At 33.3% G+C, this 22,814-nt stretch overlaps 1 protein-coding gene across 1 annotated transcript in view; it reads left to right on the top strand.

The window, feature by feature from the left end:
- LOC119832887 (visual system homeobox 2-like) overlaps positions 1-22,814 on the top strand; it is an 86,318-nt gene that overhangs the window by 42,927 nt on the left and 20,577 nt on the right. Inside the window, exon 4 of the mRNA XM_038356700.1 lies at positions 461-587. Within this exon, the coding sequence (XP_038212628.1) occupies positions 461-587 (127 nt within the window). The remainder of the gene's footprint in view (positions 1-460; positions 588-22,814) is intronic.

The following is a 22,814-nucleotide window of genomic DNA, read 5'->3' as shown; positions in this document are numbered from 1 at the left end:
TTATTAAATATCTTTTAAACATTTGCTTAAAGTTTTAATATTAGCGCTTAAGCGATCACCACCATGAAAATTCGCAGAGGTAAGTAAGGAATAAGGAAAGGATTAGAAAGGACTAGAAAGGTTGAGGAAAAGGAAATAGTCCTCCGGATATGACATTTTGAATGGCATAAAAATGCTCGATGCTAGATGCTCATCCTCATTGTAAACTAAAATTACACAGTAGGTAAAAAAGTTGATATAATACATCTACCATATCCATCCACCCTTAGAATATAGAGCAGCAATACATCTGGGATTCAATGAAAAATAAAATAAAGTCACCATATCAGTCACCAGTGCAACATTCCTGGTAAAAGAATTTTCGAGATCGATTCAATAGTTAATTTACCTATCAATTAACAAACCAAACCTTTCCCCTTAATACTGACGATCCAGGTCTAACCATAATTCTGTTCCACAGTAGGACGATCTTCACCTCGTACCAGCTGGACGAGCTGGAGAAGGCCTTCAAGGACGCCCACTACCCTGACGTGTACGCTCGCGAGATGCTCTCACTCAAAACTGACCTGCCTGAAGATAGAATACAAGTAAGTGGAATTTATTTTCAATGAATCAACAAACTCTTTTTGCATACCATACAGGACACAATTTTGAAACTTTTTAATATATATACGATGTGAAAACAGGCGGTGACATCCAAAGTACCTAATAACTAAACAATGTCCTCTATACTGCGAGATTATTTTAGCTTTTTAACCAATTCGCAAGCAACAATGCTAAGTTCTCATATAAGTACTCCACTACAGCAATTCTTACCTCAACATTTTACTTAACTCTGTAAGCTGTAACTGTAGGTATTTATCTCAACTCTAACTCTAGCCATTCCACCTTAAGAACCCACATCGTACACAAGATAACGCCAGCTCTCCACAAAAGGACTAATCGAGTAATAAAGCTGGTTACAAAAAGCGCGACTGTTCCAAGGCTGCAATAATTGAATTGGGCGTCTCCGATGATCGCATTACGTCAATTGGCGTCGCTTGAAACGCGACACTGTTTCGTGTTGCGGCAACAGAGCCCATCGGATGTCGCTATAGAATGTGGAACAGTCATAATGTTTGGCATTTTTTGTTACCTTAAGATGGGGATTCGAGGACGAATTTATCTGCCTTAATTGTGGTTGAATGTGGGTAGAAACGATTTGTGTTCAGTTTTATTGATTATGTGGTAAATTAGATTTTAAATTGAAACCATGCGGTTATTTTGTAGGATAAAGTGAAAATTAAAAGCTTTTTGTTCATACTTGAACTAATACGATATAATAAACGTCAGTAAAGCATACTCCTTACTTTGATTTTGTATATAAATAAATTAATTACAAAACAATGTATGTGACACCTCTACTATATTCAGTTTTATGTAATAATAATCATACTTAACGGATAATAAATAATGACGTTATTGTCTTAAATATTTGACGAATTAAGCCACACACAAGTCTATCCCGCAGACGGTTAATAAATAAAGTACCTTCAATTCATTTGTATAACTAATTTCTTCACAATAATTCCTTTAGAATGATCCCTCACACGTTCTCCAGGTAGCCATGTGAGCCCAAGGATCAAGTTCTTACCCACAGCAAGCAATACGATACTTTCAAGATTCGCGGAACGCGTTACGCAATTTTTTCGGGACTTTCATCTATTGTAGTCAGATTGACGGGTTTTATTGACATTAATTATGTCGGAATAGCTCCACGTCAGCATTATTAATTAATAAATGGCGGATTAATTGACAAGGGTCCCCTCGCCGGTGCCCCTTGGACGAAATCCGTAAAACTTTTATGTTTACCGATATTTTAATTCGGCCGTGAATGATTTCTTTATGTGGGGAATCTTTTTTAATTTGTGTTGAAAATTATTAATAGATTTGTTTGAGGCAGTTTTTAAAGCGATTATTATACCATTAAAGTTGAAAATGTAGTTTTAGGCGATAGGCGGATTTATAACGTTATTAAATTATAACGTTATAATATAAACCTAGGGTACCTACCTTAAACTTTAGTATAGGGGGCTTTATTTATAATAAATACCTGAGGTTATTCAATATCAAATTCTACTATTAAAGTTTAATAATTACTCTGTAATAAATCCAATTAGTTAAGTGATCACACCAATACTCAATTGACAATCTTGAAGTGCTATAGAAAGTATGCAAATTGTATTTGTTGTGATGGAACTGTAAATATGTTAAAAAGTTACTCAAAACAATAAAAAAAAATCTCTGCTTATTCGCCTATTTGATGGCGAATTACTATTAAATATAAATACCTATATATTGTGTCATTTTATATATTATTTTGTATGCGCCGTAGGACTGTAGCCCACAACGAATTCATATCATATGAACTTTTGATAACCTAGAGCTACGATGTAAAAAATAAACCCAATGTATTCAAGATAGGCTATCGCCTGCTTTTAAACATATAACTTTTATACACTTCTAAGTCAGTAGGATAAGATTTGGCAACAGAAAGATTTTTGTTATAATTATTATGAATGTTAATGTTTGACTGGTGGAAGTTATTCTGTGGGACACTTCACAAGATTATCTGACCCGATCTAGTGTACCTAAACTTAAATTTAAAACAATTGTATTCATATCACGACTTTAAGTTACTGCAGTTGAGGAACTCAGTTGAAGAACTAACTTAAAGTTATTGCAGTTCAAGAACTAAGTCATCAATAAACAAAAAAGGTATACGTGACCATCAAAGTGACTAGAAAACACGCGCTAAATAATACTTTGATCAATAAAACATAACCCTGGATTCGTGAAAGCTCGCTTTGTACATGGAAATTAAATTACACAGTAAACAATATAAAATACAACGGATTTGGCATAATTCACTGAAACACAACAGTATACTTGCTAGGTACATACGCTGTAATTACAAACCACTACAACTGTGATTATTATTAATAATTTTTCCGTTTGCGGGCTACACACAACGGGGCTCAAGTGTCGTTTTCCCTCGGAAGCGGGGAAAACACAACCCCCCCATCCCCCAACCCCTAACGACCCACCCTCACGAAATCCATCAGAGAATAAACTTTAACCTAACCGCATAGAGTGTATAGCCTCTCAATTTGGCGGGAAATTATTTGATAACGTTCAAAAATGGAACGTATGTAGGGAGGTTTGAAGTTTAAGATGGCAACACTGTGGCGGGGAATTTGGCATAATAGCGGACTAGAGATTAGGTTTCCCCGATCCGGGAGACGCTGCAATAAATGAATTATTGTGCAATTCAATTCGTATATAAAGTATGAAACGTATCCGGTATTAATTAAATTTTGCCTCTTGTCTAATACGTTTCCGACTAGAATTTATTCTTGGTATAAAACTATCATATAGGTACACTTTAATAGACTTTATAGATAGGTAGATAGGTACTTACTTTATTTGTTCACCCGGAGTAATAGGTACAATCTAATAGGTATTTTTTTTTTTACTAATTAGTTTTGAAATCAAAAGTGATTTTATTGTAAAACGAATTATACATCTATATGCTTATTACATATGATCACCTAGTTATATAAACATCGCAGAATCTAAATTAAAGCATTCTCGTCTTTCTCGAAATATCGATTCATAAATTGGAGTTTATCTTTTAATTTTAAATTAGTAGTAAAATGTACATTTAACAAATCTTGTGTTGGAATATATTATTTATATAATTTCTACTGTAAAATATAAAAAATGTCTCACGAAACCCTAACTAGTTTGCTTTAAACAAATAATCAATTCGGTGAGTCAGCCAACGCCATCTATCGAGCAAATGTGAAACAGGCCGTAGCTATGGCGACCGCGCGCTGATTGGCCACTTTTGTACTACCCGTCCATGCCAGAAAGAAGTAAAACCACATTTAGCCACTCAGCGTTCGATCTTAAGACATTTGCATAAAGTGCATTTTTGCACAAGAAGAACGTGTAGTTGCGACTGTTATATTCGGTTGTGTGATATGATTAGCTCCGCCTTTCCCGGTGGCATGGCGGCCGGTTTGTCTTGAAATTTTGTCTTTTCATGCCGTTTCTCTAGTTTTCTCTCGACATGTGAACGTTTGAGAATTATTTTGCTCGCACAGGATTAATTGCATGACTTAATTAAATAGAAAATACGAGTTTTCTTTGTGGATTCGTGAATGATATTTCGTTTTAATTAATTTTCTGAATGATATAATCAATAAGGCTAGTGGTTGCCTTGTTAAACGAGTTACCTACTAATTATTGTTCGTCGCAGCAAGGAATTGCTTTAATGAAGTTGTGTTCTTGTTCAATTCCACTTATGAAATAATTTTTAAACATAATAAATATTGATTTATAGAGATTAGTCATAGTAAATATTTTGTTCGACATAGCATTTAATAGTCTAAATTTGTCCATAAGTCCACTTGAAAAATATAACAAAGGAAACATTAACTCAAAAGAAAAATACAAAGTAATATTTAAAAATAAGCCATTATCAATGCCTTCCTTACACCTTTAAAATACCTACTTATTACCATAATATGAATTCATTGATTTATGAACATGAAACCTAATAGGCAGTAGGCACAGGGATAGGAAGTGCAGATAACCTGGGTATCCGGGCTGAGCTGATACCCGGCTAATGTGATATCCGGGCGCCGGGGCGGGCAATCGAGCCGCGCTAAGTCTGATCGAATAATGACTGTGTTATGGAATACAACAAACATAAAACTTTCCGTACATTTATGATGAAATAAAACTAAATAAAAAAAAACTAAAAACTGCCACAAATGAGTTACTTATATCCAAATAACGGGAAAATTGGTTTGAAATTATATATATTTTTATTGGTTTGAATTATATACATTATTATTTTGACAGCAATTGTCATAAAAGAGATTTTATGTAATCTCTTCGATTGTTTAAATTGTTGATGACACCATTCGGAATATTCTTTAACATAATTTTATTTAAAAAAAATAACACAAGTTTATTAAAGCACATTTTGATATTTTCAAAAAACGCGGCAATCGGAGTAGATATCTACGTACACCTGTTTTATATGTATTTGAATAGTGTGTGAAGAGAAGTCAGAAATTTAGTACATAAATCTATACCTAGCTGGATTTATGATGTTTAAATCCACGAGGTAATGATTAAACTTAGGTATTATTGCATAAAATGGTTTGTGATGTGTGAGTCACTGTTATGATATTTATTGAATACGTAAGACAAATGGGCAAAGCTTCTGAGTTTTTTTTTATAAGTATTCTTGTCTGTAATATTTGTTAGTTACGGAAAAATATTTATTATTATTGTTCAATGATCACCATTTCAATTACATAAACGATATTACATTTCATCCTGACAATAAGATCAAATTATTGATATATTTTGAATAAAATTTCACTTCCAAGTTCATTTGAAAACGTAGCTTCGGTCCTGTGACAATCTATCAAACTGCATCCTTTTCTTTCTCTTCCCAATCAATTCCTTTCTTCCCGTCCACAATCCTTTCCTTATCCCTTACCCATTGAAAACGGACAACGTATTTGCTGCGACTGCTAATATTTTTGGCCGGTGACAGCGACTAAGCTTAAGAATGAAGAAAACGCAGTTTATACATATAATGCGACAGTGTTTTAGATATCAAAATCTTTATAACAAACGGAAATGACTGGCCGTTTCTAGATGAAATTTGTTGTTATAGTCTGGAATAGCACATAGACTTTTATTTAGATAGCATTCAAATAAAGCAGTTAAGTTACTGTTTGACTATTACATTATCTTAGCACAAAAGTGTTGATAAACAGACAATAATGCATTACCCCGTATGGAACACGGTAACAACATTACGGCTATCCGGGTAAGGTGAAGTTGGCCGAATAATCGCGTCACCCGGTTATTAGGCACTGCCCCGTATCCGGCCATTATTATTGTTTTATTGTCAGCTAATTGGTTGTTTGGATTACTGCTGGCTCTTGTCTATGTCTCTAAACCAATGGTATAAAGCTGAAGAATTTGTTTTAACTAACTATTGTCAAAGAAATTTTTAAAAATTCTTTCATTATGGGATGAAGTACCGATAACTGGTTTTACCTATATATACCAAGCGGGGCGGATCGTTAGTTTTAGTATAAGATAGTCCTATGTTCGAGCTTGTTATTCCTTCCGCTTCCTATCCGCTATTCGCCTTATAACCCACGGTGTTATCGTAATAAAACCAATATAAAATAAAGTCTAATTGCGAGTTCCATCGTTTTTGGCAACATCGGTTAAATAGGACCCAATACCTAAAGCAGCTCTACCTATAAGTTTATAAAGAATATCATTATAAATGAGGAAATATACAAAACAAATGAATAATATGTTAAAAAAACATAGCATAATGCAAGGAACAATGTTACATCGAAGATTTTACTAATTATATAAGCGTACAATTTCATTAGTGGGGACAATGAGACCCAGACGGGGGGGGAGTGGTATGGGGAAGGGGGGGAGGCGAATTTAGCAATTAGCGTGCCGTCCTAATAGCCACCTAGCGAGACCAGGAACCGCTGACCCCAGGTTGTGGGCGACGCGAAGTGGGACGGGGGTCTTGGTAACTGGCCTGTGTGGTATGCGGGGGCACGTCGGCAGGTATGACTAGACTACTTAGATATAAATCGGTAAAAATTGATTTTTTGATTTAAATCAATTTTTGTTGTAAAGAGTTTTTTTTTTTAAATCATTTATTCCGCGAGCTTTTAAACTATTGTTTATGTCAGCCCCATTGAAACCAACACCCTAATAAACTAAATACACATTTGATTAAAAAAAATTAAAATATTAATACAATACAAATCTCTCTGCTAATCACGAATAAAACAAAAAAAAAACATAAATACATTGTGATACTCTAAGGGCTTGGTTCATAAACAGACAGAAAGGATCTTACTAGTCCATAAACCAACCCTGCCTCCTCCGAAAACCAACGAACAATATATTTGAAATGTATTATTATGGTTTTGAAATCATCGTCCTACTACATAATATTATTTATACAACATAATAGTTTTAACAAATTATAAACAACTATTATATGGATATATTCATCTGTCAGATTAATTTACTCTAGGTCCTTAATTTGATAATGCGAAATTTTTCACAAAATATTCAAGATTTCACGGTCTAGTTTTGATATAAGACTAGCTCACTAGTCTACCGTCTGTCAGCTATTCACTCGTAGTACCCGGTTGATAGTAGGCTTTGTGCTAATCCAGTCTATAATATATCTTTGTACCAAATTTCATAGAGATAAGCTATTTTCGTGTGAAAGAGAACAAACATCTAAACACCCATCCATACGTTTACATACTTACAAACTTTCGCATTTATAATATTAGTAGGAAATCCATAAACCATAGATACTAAACCATAAACTATAGGATTCACATTTTACAGCCAAAACATCAACAAAATAGACTTAAATATTTCCATTTAGCTCGAAGATACACATTGCATGATGTGTCTGTTCGCGCACACATCGGGAAGGGCTCTAATCCCAGATCAGTAGCCTCAAGTGGTATAAGCGGTGGTCTTATTAAAATGCCGTATGTTACTAAATGTGCCCTTACTTGTATTGTTTATTTGAGAATTTTAATTAAACAAGTAAATGATTTTAATTTATTTTCTAACATATACATACTTTATGATAAATTTTAACAAAATCGATTTAACACATAAATAGCTGTTCACCCCGGTTTCACCGGTGGTACATATATAGCCGATAACACTCAGTGTGATTGCAGCTTTCCAATAGTGAAAGAATTTTTGAAATCGGCCCAGCCGTTCACGAGTGATGGCGTGACCAAGGGAAACAGTGATTAATTAATATTATCTAATGTATAAAATTCTCGTGCCACAGTTTTCGTTGCCATACTCCGAAACGACTTGACCGATTTTGATGAATTTTTTTTTGCTTATCTGGTATCTATGAGAATCGGCCAACTTCTATTTTTCATACCCCTAAATGATAAGAGTAAGGCAGAACAGCGTTTCCCGGGTCAGCTAGTAATATATATAAAGACAGGTACATATTTAAGCAATTTTTGTTAAAAGTCATTTCGTTTCAAATTGTTTTACTTTGCCCAATTTCCTTCAATGAACCGCAGATTCCGGGCATCCCCTCATTCGATTACTGATGATGAACTACCTCGCTGATCTATTTACAAATAACTATAAATTACAATTGTTCACTCACTACTTGTTAATCTATTGAGATCGAATTAAATTTGGCCCGAAACGTAGATTATTTGAGGAAATGGGGATTCTTTCATCGACCTAAAATGATTGTAATGTATATAAGATGATAATAGAAGTAGGCTAGTAACTAAAAAGTTTATTAGGTACGTCTATTACGTGTTAAACAAAAAATTAGTCCTTATTATGTAGGCTATATAGATAGCCAAAGATATAGAAATTTTTTGTAAATTTTGTGTTAATTAGAAATACTGTATACGTATTCAAATATTAGATAACAACTAGCTGCGCCCCGCGGTTTCACCCGCGTAAGTCCGTATCCCGTAGGAATATCGGGATAAATAGTTGCCTATATGTTATTCCAGTTGTCCAGCTGTCTACGTACCAAATTTCATTGCAATCGGTTCAGTAGTTTTTGCGTTAAAGAGCAACAAACACACGCACATCCTTACAAACTTTCGCATTTATAATATTAGTTGGATAGGAAGCAGGATGCGTCGTTTTTTCCGCTTTAGTCATTTAACCTATCGTAGGTACCTAATTTTATGTATAACTAGCTATAATATAAACTATCATATCTTTTCAGTTGGATCAAACTGCACATGGTGTGCAAATTTGATTCAAATCGGTTAAGTAGTTTAGGAGTCCATCGTGGACAAATAACGTGACACGTACATATATTAAGATTAGCTCTCCCAAGTACTAGAAGAAGAGGACACTAGACTACAAGAAGCACTGATTAATACCTATGTTTAAAGAGGAAACCAATATTGAATTTTTTTCTAAATAAATGATATAAAGATACAAAATAACCAATACGGACTCTCACAGCCCGAAAACAATGTATTTTGTTCAGGCACATCTTGTAACGATCTGCTAGACAGAGACACGCGTATCACCCGTCCCGCTCGCTCCCCCTGTCCCTCCGAATTTCCTATCATCTATTATAATATACAATAACTTATAATTTTATTAAGCGATCCTAAGGGACGCTTCTTACTAATTCATGTGTGAATTTCGGCGTTTTGTTATTAATGGTTGTTTTTATTTGGTTTAATAGCTGCTTCTTGAATATATTACGGGTGATGTGTGTTTGGTGTTTGTGTTTTGTTTTGTTTGACTGAAAACGCGAAGAGGATTAACATCGTCTTAATTGTATCTACAATCTATACGTGTGCTTTAAAAATGATTTTTGTTTTATTTATATAATATCATATGTCATCTATACATGTGATTCCCAATGCACGTTGCTACTAATAAAAGTCGCTAAACAATCATTTTTGCAAGTACCCTCAAGCTGTTTGGAGGTAAAGATATATCTTTAAACCAATCCAAACGTTTGCTTGCAAAACTTTATTCATTTTGATATCAGAAGATAATATCTATTACTTGCATTCATACTAAACGTATGTTGTGCTTTTCGGAGCCGGTTAAAAATCTAGAATTAATAAAAATAATGTTTTTGTAAGTTTGTTTATTTAACCGCTATATTTGCGCCCTTGCCGCTGGTACATCACCATTAAGTCTTATTACTGCACCCCATAAGCCAAGTTTAATACAATCATGCAAATATAGCCCTTATGTGTAACGCGATAAGATCAGAAATTGTTACAGTTATCGCTAGTGTAATGGTTCAAAACAAATTGCATTTTAAATGCTCTCAAAGCGTAATTTTATTATAAAACATGACTGAATTTGTTAAAAAAAATAATTTGATTATTTTAAAGTCTGTCGTTATTGAAACTGATGTCATATTCTAGTGACATTGATCATAAATTATTAACCTAAATGCTACTTTACTGAATATATATTCTTTTATTTAAGACTAGACGCTCGTCCCGGCTCTGCCCGGATATCAAGATTCGTATTTTATACCAAGGGAGCATTTAATCGGGATTGAAAGTATCCTATTACCCAAGTCAGCTCATACCCTGTCTACATACCAAATTTCATCAAAATCCGTTCAGCAGTTTTAGCATGATTGACGGACAAACAGACAAACTTTCACATTTATAATATTAGTGTGATAAGAAACAAGAGGTAATTACAAACATAAGAGATTTCGGTAATTTCAGAAAATATAATATAAGACAGATATATAAGATTTCATAAATCGCGAGATACTATTGCGAATTGTTATGTCCTTCGTATGGTGAGTGGGGGAGCCGAAAGCCCGTATCCTTTCCTTACCCTTTCCAGTCCTTTTTTTTTATTACACTCCACTTGCAGTGGCGTAAGACCTGCAAATAGCCTTACGCCTTTGCAAGTATTTATGAGCGAGGATACCATCAGGCGACCAGCACCTTTTCCGTCTATAACATTAAAAATCGAATTACAGTATGAGTGTGGATGTAACCAAGCTAATATGATACTATAACAATAACATTTGTATTTAATTTGTGTAATACGATCTTAGTGGTAGATTTTTTACACTCTCCGCACATAGAGGGCGCTATTATAGCGAGGGAATTACGGGGGTTTAGAGGTCAGGGCACGTGCATACCTTTGCGGTAATTACACTATTATTATAAATGTTTTAATCTTTATCTACTGTGATTGGAGATGAGAAATGAGATTTATCGTATTTTAGTCGTGTTGTTGTCTGTTTGTATGTTTATTCGATAATTCCTACTTAATATATAATGAATGATTTGCAAACGGTTTTAACGGTTTTCGGAATATCTATACCCGCGTTGTAATATAGAAAAATCAAATTACAAAAGGGAGATTTTTATTTAAATCTGTGAAGTATTAAAGTAGGTAGTAGTTTAGTCCAAGATTTTGTACATTAATTATTTTAGATCTCAAATAGTGCCTACATCGCAGTCAAATACATTCAGTAGTTTTTAGGTTAATCCACAAACAAGAACGTGTCTAAACATGTTTCGCATTTATATCATAAATGTTCCAATCATTAAATCCATTATTAACAGCTACAAATTATTCAAAACAACATGGACCCAAAAAACGAACAATTACAACCATAATCCTCGTCTATTCGCACGCAAGTGAATACAAAATAATGTATAATGACGTCACGTGCCAGTAACAGGCCACCCGCGGTGAGCCCACGCGCTTCTTTGGCTCTATCTGCTGGTTACACGATCATTAAATATAATGCAATAGCTTATAGATATACTGAGGTACGTTGTGGTTAAAATAGATTTAAATAACAGTAATTAAATTGTTATTTATCTTAAAAATAAAAAAAAAACAGGTGAAAACCTCTGATGCAGCACTAACATGTGACGTTGATGTGTGTGGGTTGAAAAAGCCCCAATAATCATGTCCGGTATTATTTTTTATGATAATAGTAAAAAAATCTAGGTAACACAGGAGCCCTGATGGGATTCAATATGTAAACTTATCACTTTTGTATGTACTGCGTTTAGCACATTTTCTTCTTTTTATTGGGATAAGATATTGACTTCATTTAATTTGATTATTTGTATTGTATTTTCTGATTCTCTGATCTCATTGCCTCATATCTATGGTCACATATGCATTGGTTTCTTGCATATATTTTAAATCCATCTCTAACTCATAAGTCACTAAGGCCAAGTCAAGAAAAATTAAATAAACAGCTGCAATGCAATATAAACAGTTCTACTCCCACCGAAATACGAATTGGATAGAACTGGACAACTCACATTACGTGTCTATTTGTCAATTGGTAAGTGTAAGGTAAGAACTGATAGCGTTCTCGCTCCAGTAAGTGGTGATGTAAACTCCATATGTACCTAACATTATTGATCTTCTATCGACTTCAAAAAAGATACGATTTCAATTCAACATGATTGTTATCTCAGGACTTACAAATGTCCCCTTTTAATTTGGTTTTGTTAAGAATCGTAAGGTGTTTTTTGTTAAAAATTTTGGTTGTATATAGATAGGATGTTGTTAAGTTAAGAGTAAGGCGGAACAGCATTTGCCGTTTCAACCAATATTTCTAATATTTTTATGGTCCATGACTCAAACATTTAAATAATAAGAAGATTTCAATGGAAAAGAAATTATATACGTATTAATTTTTGAAAAGCTTATGGAAATACAGATCTTACGTAACTTGACTTACACTTGGACCAAACGCAAAGCGGTCAAGTTAAGTATCTCAAATTTTCCGCTAATGTGATAGAGTGGGTTCGATTCCCGACGATGTTATTTATCGAGATGCAACCCCTAATGTCCATTTAGTGGCTATCACTTACTTTAATTATATTGTAAATGCTCTTGTTGTAGATATCTTTTTGGTTTAATTGTATTTCCGTACAGATATATACTTGCAGGGGATTTCCTAGAGATTTACTAGAGATATATACAATTCTTTTCGGTAGTTTATATTTAAGGTTCATTTGAAAATAATAAATGATTGATTTTTTTAAACACTTTTATTGCGAAATAGTTATTATAATATTTAGTGTCTACCTACTGAAGAGTTTTACAGTAAGAAACTGTCTTATTAAGTTTTATTTTTCTTCATTTTTCCGAACTACCTTAAAATTTCACACACAGGTTCCATAATGTATAAATTTTGATGTATGATGAAATTTTTTTCCTCACCAGAACAATTAATGAAATATCGTTCATTCTGTAATGGACTCCAACAATAAGACGCTAGATGACGTGACGTGTCATTACGACCGCGATGTCTTTATAAATTGCGATTCAATTTAGCAATAAATTAATTAAATGGAAGGTTGTGGAACGCGATAGAAGACGTTAATTTAATAATTTCTTTACAATAACAATTGCTAATGTATTTATGATTATGAACCGTAAGTATAAATGAATAAAAAGATTGATGATTTAATAATCCAAATAACTAACAAACGATATGGACACAAATTAAGAAACACGACTGTTTATTTGAATCAGAAAACAACAAATAAAAATTTGGTAGTATTAAATTTATTTGTTTAATTTATATAAATTACTATATGAACACATAGTTAGAGCACTTTACACACATATTTCAAGAGCAATGTCCTGTTTCAAAGTTTGAATTAAGTGAAAAGTGGTCAAGTGTCAACTGTTAATCTAAAAACATCACATATTTTCTCGAACATTCGAATTCAAATTTTCCATACGACTTCATATACGAAGAAATAACGAAAAATATCTGTATCACAATAGATATACAATCGCTTGTATCAAATGCTCACTAATCAAATAATAAAGCCATAAAACTAGGGACCTATACGTTAACATATATCAGCGTTAAAAACCCACATTTCATTGTAACTTAATAAACAACATTGGATATAACGGACCATTAATTTCGCCCGGGGACGGCGCCCCCTGTGTCGGATCGCATCCGTCACGATGTCGTGTCGGACACGTAACGCTGCTTGTACTTAACGTTATTATATCAATTCCTTTGAAAACAATGATTTAATTTTATCTTTGAGGGCAAGGTTTTTTATACTTATATCGAATTATTAACAATTATTATACAAAATCATAGATATAAATACATTAGTTATTATTCGATTTTGAGTATCAAGATCTCTTGTTATTAAATTAGTAATCGTTAGGATGCCCTCTTCCTAATATTTAGTGCGTTATTATAACCATTTCTTATTTTCCTTCAACTTTAATGGCTACCAGCAACTGGCCGATCCCACAAACCATGTCCTGCTTTTTGTCTATATCCAGAAAAATATTTCTTAAAAATACATACAGACCAGTGTAGAAGCTTCTCCTTTTATTGAGTCTGTTAAAAACTTGCAACAACTTTATAAATACTCAATCGAACACCTGTATCATGCAACTGCGCAAACAGATTAATAATTATTTTATGAAAACCCGCATTGTTCCCCACTTGCATTACTACATGCTGTGTACACCTAATTAATGGCTGGCTTGTTATCTGTTTCCTGCTTAATGCGCAATTCATTTAAATTTATTACAATATTTGTCTAGCCCAATCTTGTCAAATAGAGCTATAAGAAGTCTAGGTTAGTTCATAAAAAGCCTACCTAGATGTTGATAAGGCATGCACATAAAATATGCCAAAAACAGATAATTTTAAATGTAGTCTAGACATGAATGTATTCGAGTTAAATACAGTTTATTTCTCAAGAGACAAATAATACGCACACTAACGGTTTCTAGAAGTATCTCCAAGTATACTCACCATTGTACATTTTATCCATTCTTATTTCGAGCGAAAAGCATTTATCTAAACGCTGAGATTGAGCACTAAGTGAGCGAGCCAAGCGGCGAGACCCATCTTGGCGCGAATTCGGTCTGCACTCGATAACGATTTAACGTTCTTTATTCAAATTGTACTTTTTTATTTTACTTTTTTTTATCTGCTTCGGATACACGTTCTGCACTTGGCTGTGCGTGGTATGGCCATAAAATTTATTAATTGTTATTATTAATAACGAAAACAATCATGCAGAATCATATTTTTTGTCGGTCTGAAAGAACCCTGTCTACTTTTTCTTTTAAACACAAACTTTTAGAGAATTAGCAGATGATTGTATAAAACGAAAACGAAACACGAAACCTGGGGCTAAGTTAGTATTATAATTAAATATCGGCGTGGAAATTGTTAATTATGATTTAAATATAACGAAACCAATAAATCCTTTTCCATATTTACAAATAAATCAATATCAAGCGTATTTCATTAAAACTAAAATTAATTGACTCAAACTTAGTTGAAGAGAGAATTAATTAAAAGTCGGCTCTATTCCTTTTTACTCTTTCTGTTCAGTAAATAACGTACTAAGGATATAATAAAAACTGCTTCGAATTAATTCGATAACCAATACTTAATGTTCGTAATGGTGAGGTTAATAACGCATTGCAAGTATACAACGATAATCGAATTGTCTACAGACAGATTTATCGCAGAGAACATTAGATATTATTGCTTACGGTATAAGAGATTGAATAGGGTGTAGATTTATCTTACGTGATGTAAAAATCTTGGCAACGCGTGTACAATAAAACGGTAGCAGTCGTGTGATTCACATAAGCACGTTTCAGGTTCACAATGTGTTTCGAGACGGTGAATAATTTCAGTTTATTGTAGAATATATTTCTAAGGATTATATTTAAAATGACAATATTCGTGCCATTACTGAAAATGTTTAACTGTTTAGAATGGAGTTGGATAGCAGTTATAACTAGTAAAGCTAGCGAGCTAATTGAAAGAAAAATCCATAATAACAATAAGTAATAAGTTGTGGAAGGTTAGCAGAACAGGAACAGAATCGAGCAGAATCAGGAGGACATTAAATTCTAAGAAATATATCTAAGACTATTCATTTTAACAAACCGGATACATATAGGTATCATCTAATATCTATAAAATATACGTAACTATCTAGGTATAGTATAATAGACTCTATAATCTATCATAATTTAAATCACCTTTGCATCACTTTTTTCGTTTAGTTCTCTTTTTTCTCCTTGCTTCCATGAGACAGTGTCAATTAGACACATGTTCTCTCCGTGTGATATTTACACACTAATGATTTGAAATTAGAACACAATAAAGTCAGTTGATACGTTATTTAAAATGACAGCTAAAATTCTGCAACTCATCGAGTGTCGGCCGAGGCGCCACGGCCCACAAATTATTGCCTTAGCCCTTACTTAGCTGTAATGAATGAACTGAATATGAACTGGTCAACATAGTATTTTCTTGTGTTTGGTTTCACGCGAGTATTATACATTTATCGCTGTAAAGTGTTCGAAACGTCGGGTTAATAATATAATGAATAAATCGCGTTTAAAATCCGTTGAAAAGTTTTTAATTTCTAAATGAATATGAACTGTTATAATTTTAACAAACCAGGAGCTAAAATAGCCATGTACTTGGATTTGTTTTAGATTTATATTTCAGACACTATCGTAAAGACGAAGAGTCTTTCTCTCTTTTTTGAGTTAGTACGGAGGGGGCCATAGCAAAACTCATTTAGGATACAAAAAGCCAATCATTTACTACTATGTTATGAAAATCGATCAGTGAAAAGAAGTGAAATCATCACCCCTTTCTCTTTCCTCTCCTCTCTCACTACTACATACTAGTTTCTTTAATGCTTCATATTCTTTTTATTTCATTAAATAACAACTATAGATGTAATCATATTATATCTATAGAGTTATATAGTTATTTAACAAATCACGTTTATTCTAACTTGATACAACGGAAACTCCTGTTGGGGCCGATTTAGATCTAAAGTATTAAAGAATGATATGAAATTTCACCTGTATAATAGCAAAAACAGGCTATTAGATTTTTTTGTAACTTTATGAAATTATTGTTTAATACAATATTTGACATATCAGTTTTAACAAAGAATTATAAAATAACTGCTTAGAATATCTACTTTCTAACTCAACTCAACTCTTTCTACAAAAATATAACGTTTTATGAAAGCTTACATCAGTAGGATATTAAATAAATCTTTAAGTATCGGTTAGGCGTTTATGCGACGGACAACTCGATCGATTTTATTTGTGTGTAGCTTACAAACAACGCTTGCGTATACAATCGGGGTAGCATGCAGCACCATACAGTTTTGCTGGACGAAAAAAATGTGTCACTTTACAAATCCATTGTTTTTCAACTAATCTGATAGCGAAATCTATTTTTGCTATGTGAAAATAGAAATAAATACTTCAGTGTGTTTTAAAATAGACTATATATCCTTGTAGTATAAAAGTTAAAATACAACATGCTACAAAATAATTAAACAATTAACTTATTTGTGTCTACATGCGTGTGCGAATAATTTATTTAAAAGTAAATATAACTGTACTGTATTTCATAGAAACCACCACAGAGCAATATATTTCCAGCACAAAAACCAGCGTGTATAATTGGGTGACCCTACATATATGCCTTAAAGTTATTACATGGAAGTTTCTGTAAAGTGGACAAGCCGTCCAATTTGACGACACAAATTGGAGACTCAAGTGAAGAGTTGGGCCACACTTGCTGAAGAGATGCGTGCTCGTACCATTATACTATACTCAATATTTTACTTTTTAAAGGGGTTCGAATGCTTATACTATTTCGGTGGAAACTCATATACATGACAATGATGACGCAATTATGTAAAAGATGGCTACAGGCTATCGCTTAACATGTTCTATTTCTTGTTCCAGTTTATATTTGATCTGTAATAAGGACTTCACTATTATGTTCAAGCGATAAGACACAATGTCTCATGTTCCACAGATTTACTTACCTACTCACATAAGAAAACTCAGTTTTTTAGGTGTCATAGTCGTCCAATCTTCCGCGTTACAGCTCCATCAAAATGTGAAATCCATGTGTTCTTATTATGACATGAAATAATTACAGCTATTCTGCTGTCGATTAAATATTACTATCTATCTCAAAGACTTCCTTCCATCCTGAACATTAACCGTTACAACTTTGCCACGAGATTTCCTTTCCTGACAGCACACTAAGAAAACTCGAACCACCTTACCTAATGCAGTGGTTAATACTCTCAATAGCTCCAAAAAACCCACGATATTCAAGTGAAGAATCCTCCAACAGTTAGCCAAATAAGATTAAACGTGATCTGACACTCGGGGCCTAAGCAAACACCTCGCGGCGGCCAATTACTGGCGATACACAAAATGTTGACCCAGCTTGTACCGGCTCACACTTGACAGTTTCGTACCAACATCGATAACCTTTTTGGAGAAGGAACTGAGAAACTGATAGAAGTGACAGGAGAACTCTTCTGTTGTAACAGTTTACGGGAAAATAATCGTTTCAATGTGGGATTTTTTGTACGGAATTTTTAATTTTGTTATTAGTAATAAAATTTAAGTTATCAGTACAGTATGATAAAGCCTTTAATGTTATCGATGTTAAATGCAATTAGTTATAACTCCTAAAAGTGTAATTTAGATCAATTATTACAAAAAGTGAAATCATGTGATACCAAACTGCAGTAGGCATTTCGATAAACACAATGTTGTATCAAAGTTAAACCTTACCCATTATAGGTCTATCTATTGATGATTCTATTTTGTTAGAATAGAAAAAATAAATATTTACACGTTCTCACAATATCAACATAACTATGAAGTTCTTAAAAGGTCCTATTCCAAACATTCACGCCACAAAGAGCCTTATTATCGCTTTATTATTTTAATATTGTTGCAACACTAACAATGACCGACCCCATATTATTTATTATAAGACACTAATGAGCATGTAGGCACCTCATACAACAACCAATTTCGTTTACGGCCGTTTGTGAAACGCTATTTAAAATTGGACTTTATCCCCGGTGAATAACGACCTATAATTCAATAGGGATAGTTGTTATAAATTTGTTGGGTATACAAAGGAGTGACACGGGATGCATCTCAGACTGAAGTGGGGTTTTGAGTGAAAATAAATGCGTAATTATCGAGCGAGCGAGAGGTTCGTGGAAACCGCGCGAGTTATGTCGAGTGCTGTCTTATTAGACGCTGATTGACAGCCTATTTGCTGAGCAGCCGTATTCAATTGAATAAAAATTGGTTCTTTTATATGTGTCAACAACAAATTAATATTATTCGATGTTGGTTAACAAGAAAATACAGTCATTATGTGTGATTATATTTTGTTTATTTTGAACGTCGTTCAGATTGATTTTCTAATTAGACATTGAAATTAAAATAATGGCATCTAATGTTAATGATAAATGGAATACTATCATAGTAATTTTGTATATAGTGCTCTGAACAATGATCGCAACTAAACTCTCTAAACAATTTTCATAAATTAAAACTATTGTACGGGCTTTAATAGTATTCCGTTTAACATTCACAATGCAACAATAATTTGAAATACGACATAATGCATCATTTCCGTTGCATGCGATAATAATGACAGGTGACAGCAAGATGGCGGACGGCGTGAAATGGCGGGAACAATAACAGTTCTTGAAATAACATCGATCCGCTGCGTGAACACTAATTATGCTGACTTAACATATTTTTTTATTGGATAACATGATAATAAGTATAAAAGTAAATAATTTTAACAATGGAAATTGATTCGACGAGGCACCTACGAGAACAATTATGTTATTGCCTGTAATAAAAAATGTAAGTTCATTAAAGTATTGTAGCTTGATGTATATTATATTGATGCTTAATAGTTGTTTGTGTTTGACGTTTCGATTCAAGTTTAAATTAAAGTACCTATCTAATTTATGGTAGATTTCTAAAGATATCATTTGAAATTACTATCAATTTTATCATAATCTCAATTCATTTGTTAATTAAATGCATCCTAAACGCTGATATAAAAAATATACCCAATCTTCCAAACTAATTGAAGAAGAAGATGAATGAAAGAATAAACGCTCGAACTTTGACATTAATATCAATTAACACAAATTTTCCTGTACAATAGATGAAGGATAGATAAAAAGTGCAGCACTTCTTCAAATTGCAAACAAGAAGCAATTACGGGCAAGACAATCTTCTCATTATACTGCATTGTGCGCGATAGGCTGCCACTTTGCTTTTCTTTTAAAAGAAAACTCCTTTGTTGACATCTCATCTCTTTATTTACCGCTTTTCCCATTAGCAAATGAGGCACTTTTGTACCAAAATAGATTCATAATGCGACTTCAGATTTTTCCCTTTCCACGATGAACTTATTTATTAAAATTGAACATTGGGGAGTTCTTATTCACAGTTTGGGGAAAATTTTATGATTAATTCTGGAAAAGAAGCATTCCATTTTTTCTCAAGTATTAACCAAATAGTAAAAGTAGTTACAAAATTAAGTGTAAAAAACCTAAAAAGACACGCTATCAAGAAAGAATAAACTATATTATTTCTTAAACAGAGTATAATGTGTAAGGAACTGTTAAAGTTTGGCGATCTTAATCAGGATAATAACATAAACTCATTAAATTATTGTATTGTCACAGGTCCTTGACATGTGTACATAGTTTTAATTTTAGTAAGTTAAATACAAATATAATGAAGCTAGTAAAAGTGTTAATATAAGTTCATGTTCCATCCTTCTAAAAGTTGAGCTACATAAATCATAATATATAAACAAACAGACAGTCTTCCAAGCGTACAATATTAATAAAAATAAAATACTTTCCAAACACCACAAAAAGCAATCAAAATATTTGATCCAACCACATATCACGTACGCGTGGTAAAAAATAACAAAAGAAGATTGGTCTAATATACAATAACGTGTGATTGTGTTAGTCCAAGTGTCGTCTGTTTGTCGCATTCCAAGATGACACTATTGTTTAGTGTTTACATATCGTTATTTTTTGGCGACTCTCTTTTATTTCGGTTTGACTATCGTTACAGTGAGCGTGTTTGTACAGCGTTTGTTTCTGGTAACTGATTAATCATTTGTGGATATAATATTCGATTATTTTTTGTAATTTTATAGGGCGCTTATTGTTTTATTACATATTGAGTTGAAATTCGATAGAGCTTATAAAGTTGTTTGCAATAGTGTATCAGGAACTTTATATAAACTTTATAATGTGTTCATTAACTCCATGTAACGGATATCATCTTTTACATAACGGAAACGAAACAATAATCTATAATCATAGTCTAAAAGTGAAGCCCTCTCTCTTAAATTGATAAACGCAAATTCTTAATAATCCGACAACAGTATTGATTAATATTATACGACGAAATTAAAAAACCCTCCAAATACAGCAACACAGAAGCACAAAGCGGGCTATCAGAGTAATCTGTATTAATTCCTATATTAAACCGAAACACGGATATGGGAACTATTGAAATCAATTTGCAATAACGCAAATCTCCATATCATAATCGGATATGAAGCACATGCAATTAAAAAATATATTAAAGACGTCTTTTGAGCGGTAAACCGATTAACCGACCGCCTCTCTAGCCTGAAACGGTTTCAAATGCGAAATACTTCAAACGTCTTGTGAAATCGCATTAATATAATTAGGTTTGTGTGTATAGAAGTTGTTTATATTTAGGTCATGGGTATATTTGAATATTAAATCGTTTATATGCAATATCTACGTATGTAAACACAATGATAAATTTATAATATTTATTTGATTTGTTCATTTAGACGGTATTTTTAAACGGTTGGACTGTAATTTATGTTATTATTTATCATGTAACATTATTATATAAGGATTAAACAACGTTTGTATTTATTAAGTTCTTGATTAATTTATTTATTATATCAGTTCTTAGTAAAGAGAAATAATTGTATAACATTATACCGATCGAAACGAAACACTACAATCAGTTATTATTACGCAACTTCGACAAAATGTCCGAACATAGACATAGAACCTACCTACATTATACATGCAATATACTCTCCTTAAAACACAACACGCTGGAATTGATCTCGTTTAAATTCGTCCATCGTATTGATTAGACGTCAATTGTCGTTGGAGATATTATAGCAATTACGGCGATTGGGCAAACCGTCAAAATCGCTTGTTCACCGCCGCTAGTTGCCCAGCCGGCTGAGGGACAATTGACAAGCGGAAGCGGCGCACTTTTATAATTGCAGTGTTATATATTGTTATAGCTTGCCTCGGCTCCGCCTGGATTGATCCGGAATTAATTTAATTACACGGTTTTATATTATGTATTTAAATTAAAATAAAAAATATGTATTACTACAAAATGTTATGTAATTTAAAATCAATAGTTTTGTATTCATCATTCAGTTACTGAATCATCAAATTCCATATGCTTATATGATTACTAGCTGGAGCCCGCGGCCTCACTCGTGTGGTACCCGCGTAAAAGGTAGCTTATGTGCTAATCCAGACTAATACATCTATCATCATCATCATCATCAAGATGTTGATGCTCATATAACATATATGCCACTGCTGGGACACAGGCCACCTATGAGGTTTCAGGCCATTATCGAGCACTGGACAAGTGCGGGTTGACAGATGTCACATGTGGTCGAACTTTTGATTTTTGGACGATAACGAATGTCGACGATGTTTTCCTTCACGATTTAGAGCAGTGGCGATGTTATCCACATGTGCAGATAAATTTAAACATCTGTTTTACTCCTTGCATGCTCGCCTGGTCTCGAACCCCTTCTTATCGATTTAAAAACCGAGGCTGTCATCACTGAGCCAGCCCTGCTTCACACAGATGCGATCCGAAAGAGTTACAAACATCAATACATTCTTACAAATCACGCAATCGCCCGTCCCTTGTCCCGGTCTGCACAAAAGCCAGACTATAATTACCCGCGACGCGTCTTGTTTATCTAACTCGCTGTCGGAAGTCTCCACTCGTTAACATTGTATTTTTATAACTACCCCCATCATTTTTAAAATGTGACTTGCATGTAAAAATTGGAGTTAGTTTCCCTTCCGTTTCCAGCTATTATTTTATTATCATAGTTATTACAGAACTATATTGTAGCATGAGTACTCTTGTTCGGAAATTCAAGCAAATGTAATGATTAGAATCGTTCGATAATGACATGTCGGGAAAAAATTGTTCCTTATTAGAGAAGCTGTATAAAGACTGGTTACTATCGCATTCACAAATGT

Source organism: Zerene cesonia, chromosome 16, assembly GCF_012273895.1.
Source record: "Zerene cesonia ecotype Mississippi chromosome 16, Zerene_cesonia_1.1, whole genome shotgun sequence".
Taxonomy (NCBI): Eukaryota; Metazoa; Arthropoda; class Insecta; order Lepidoptera; family Pieridae; genus Zerene; species Zerene cesonia.
The sequence above is the reverse complement of the archived record's forward strand: the minus strand, read 5'-3'. Positions and strand labels throughout refer to the sequence as shown.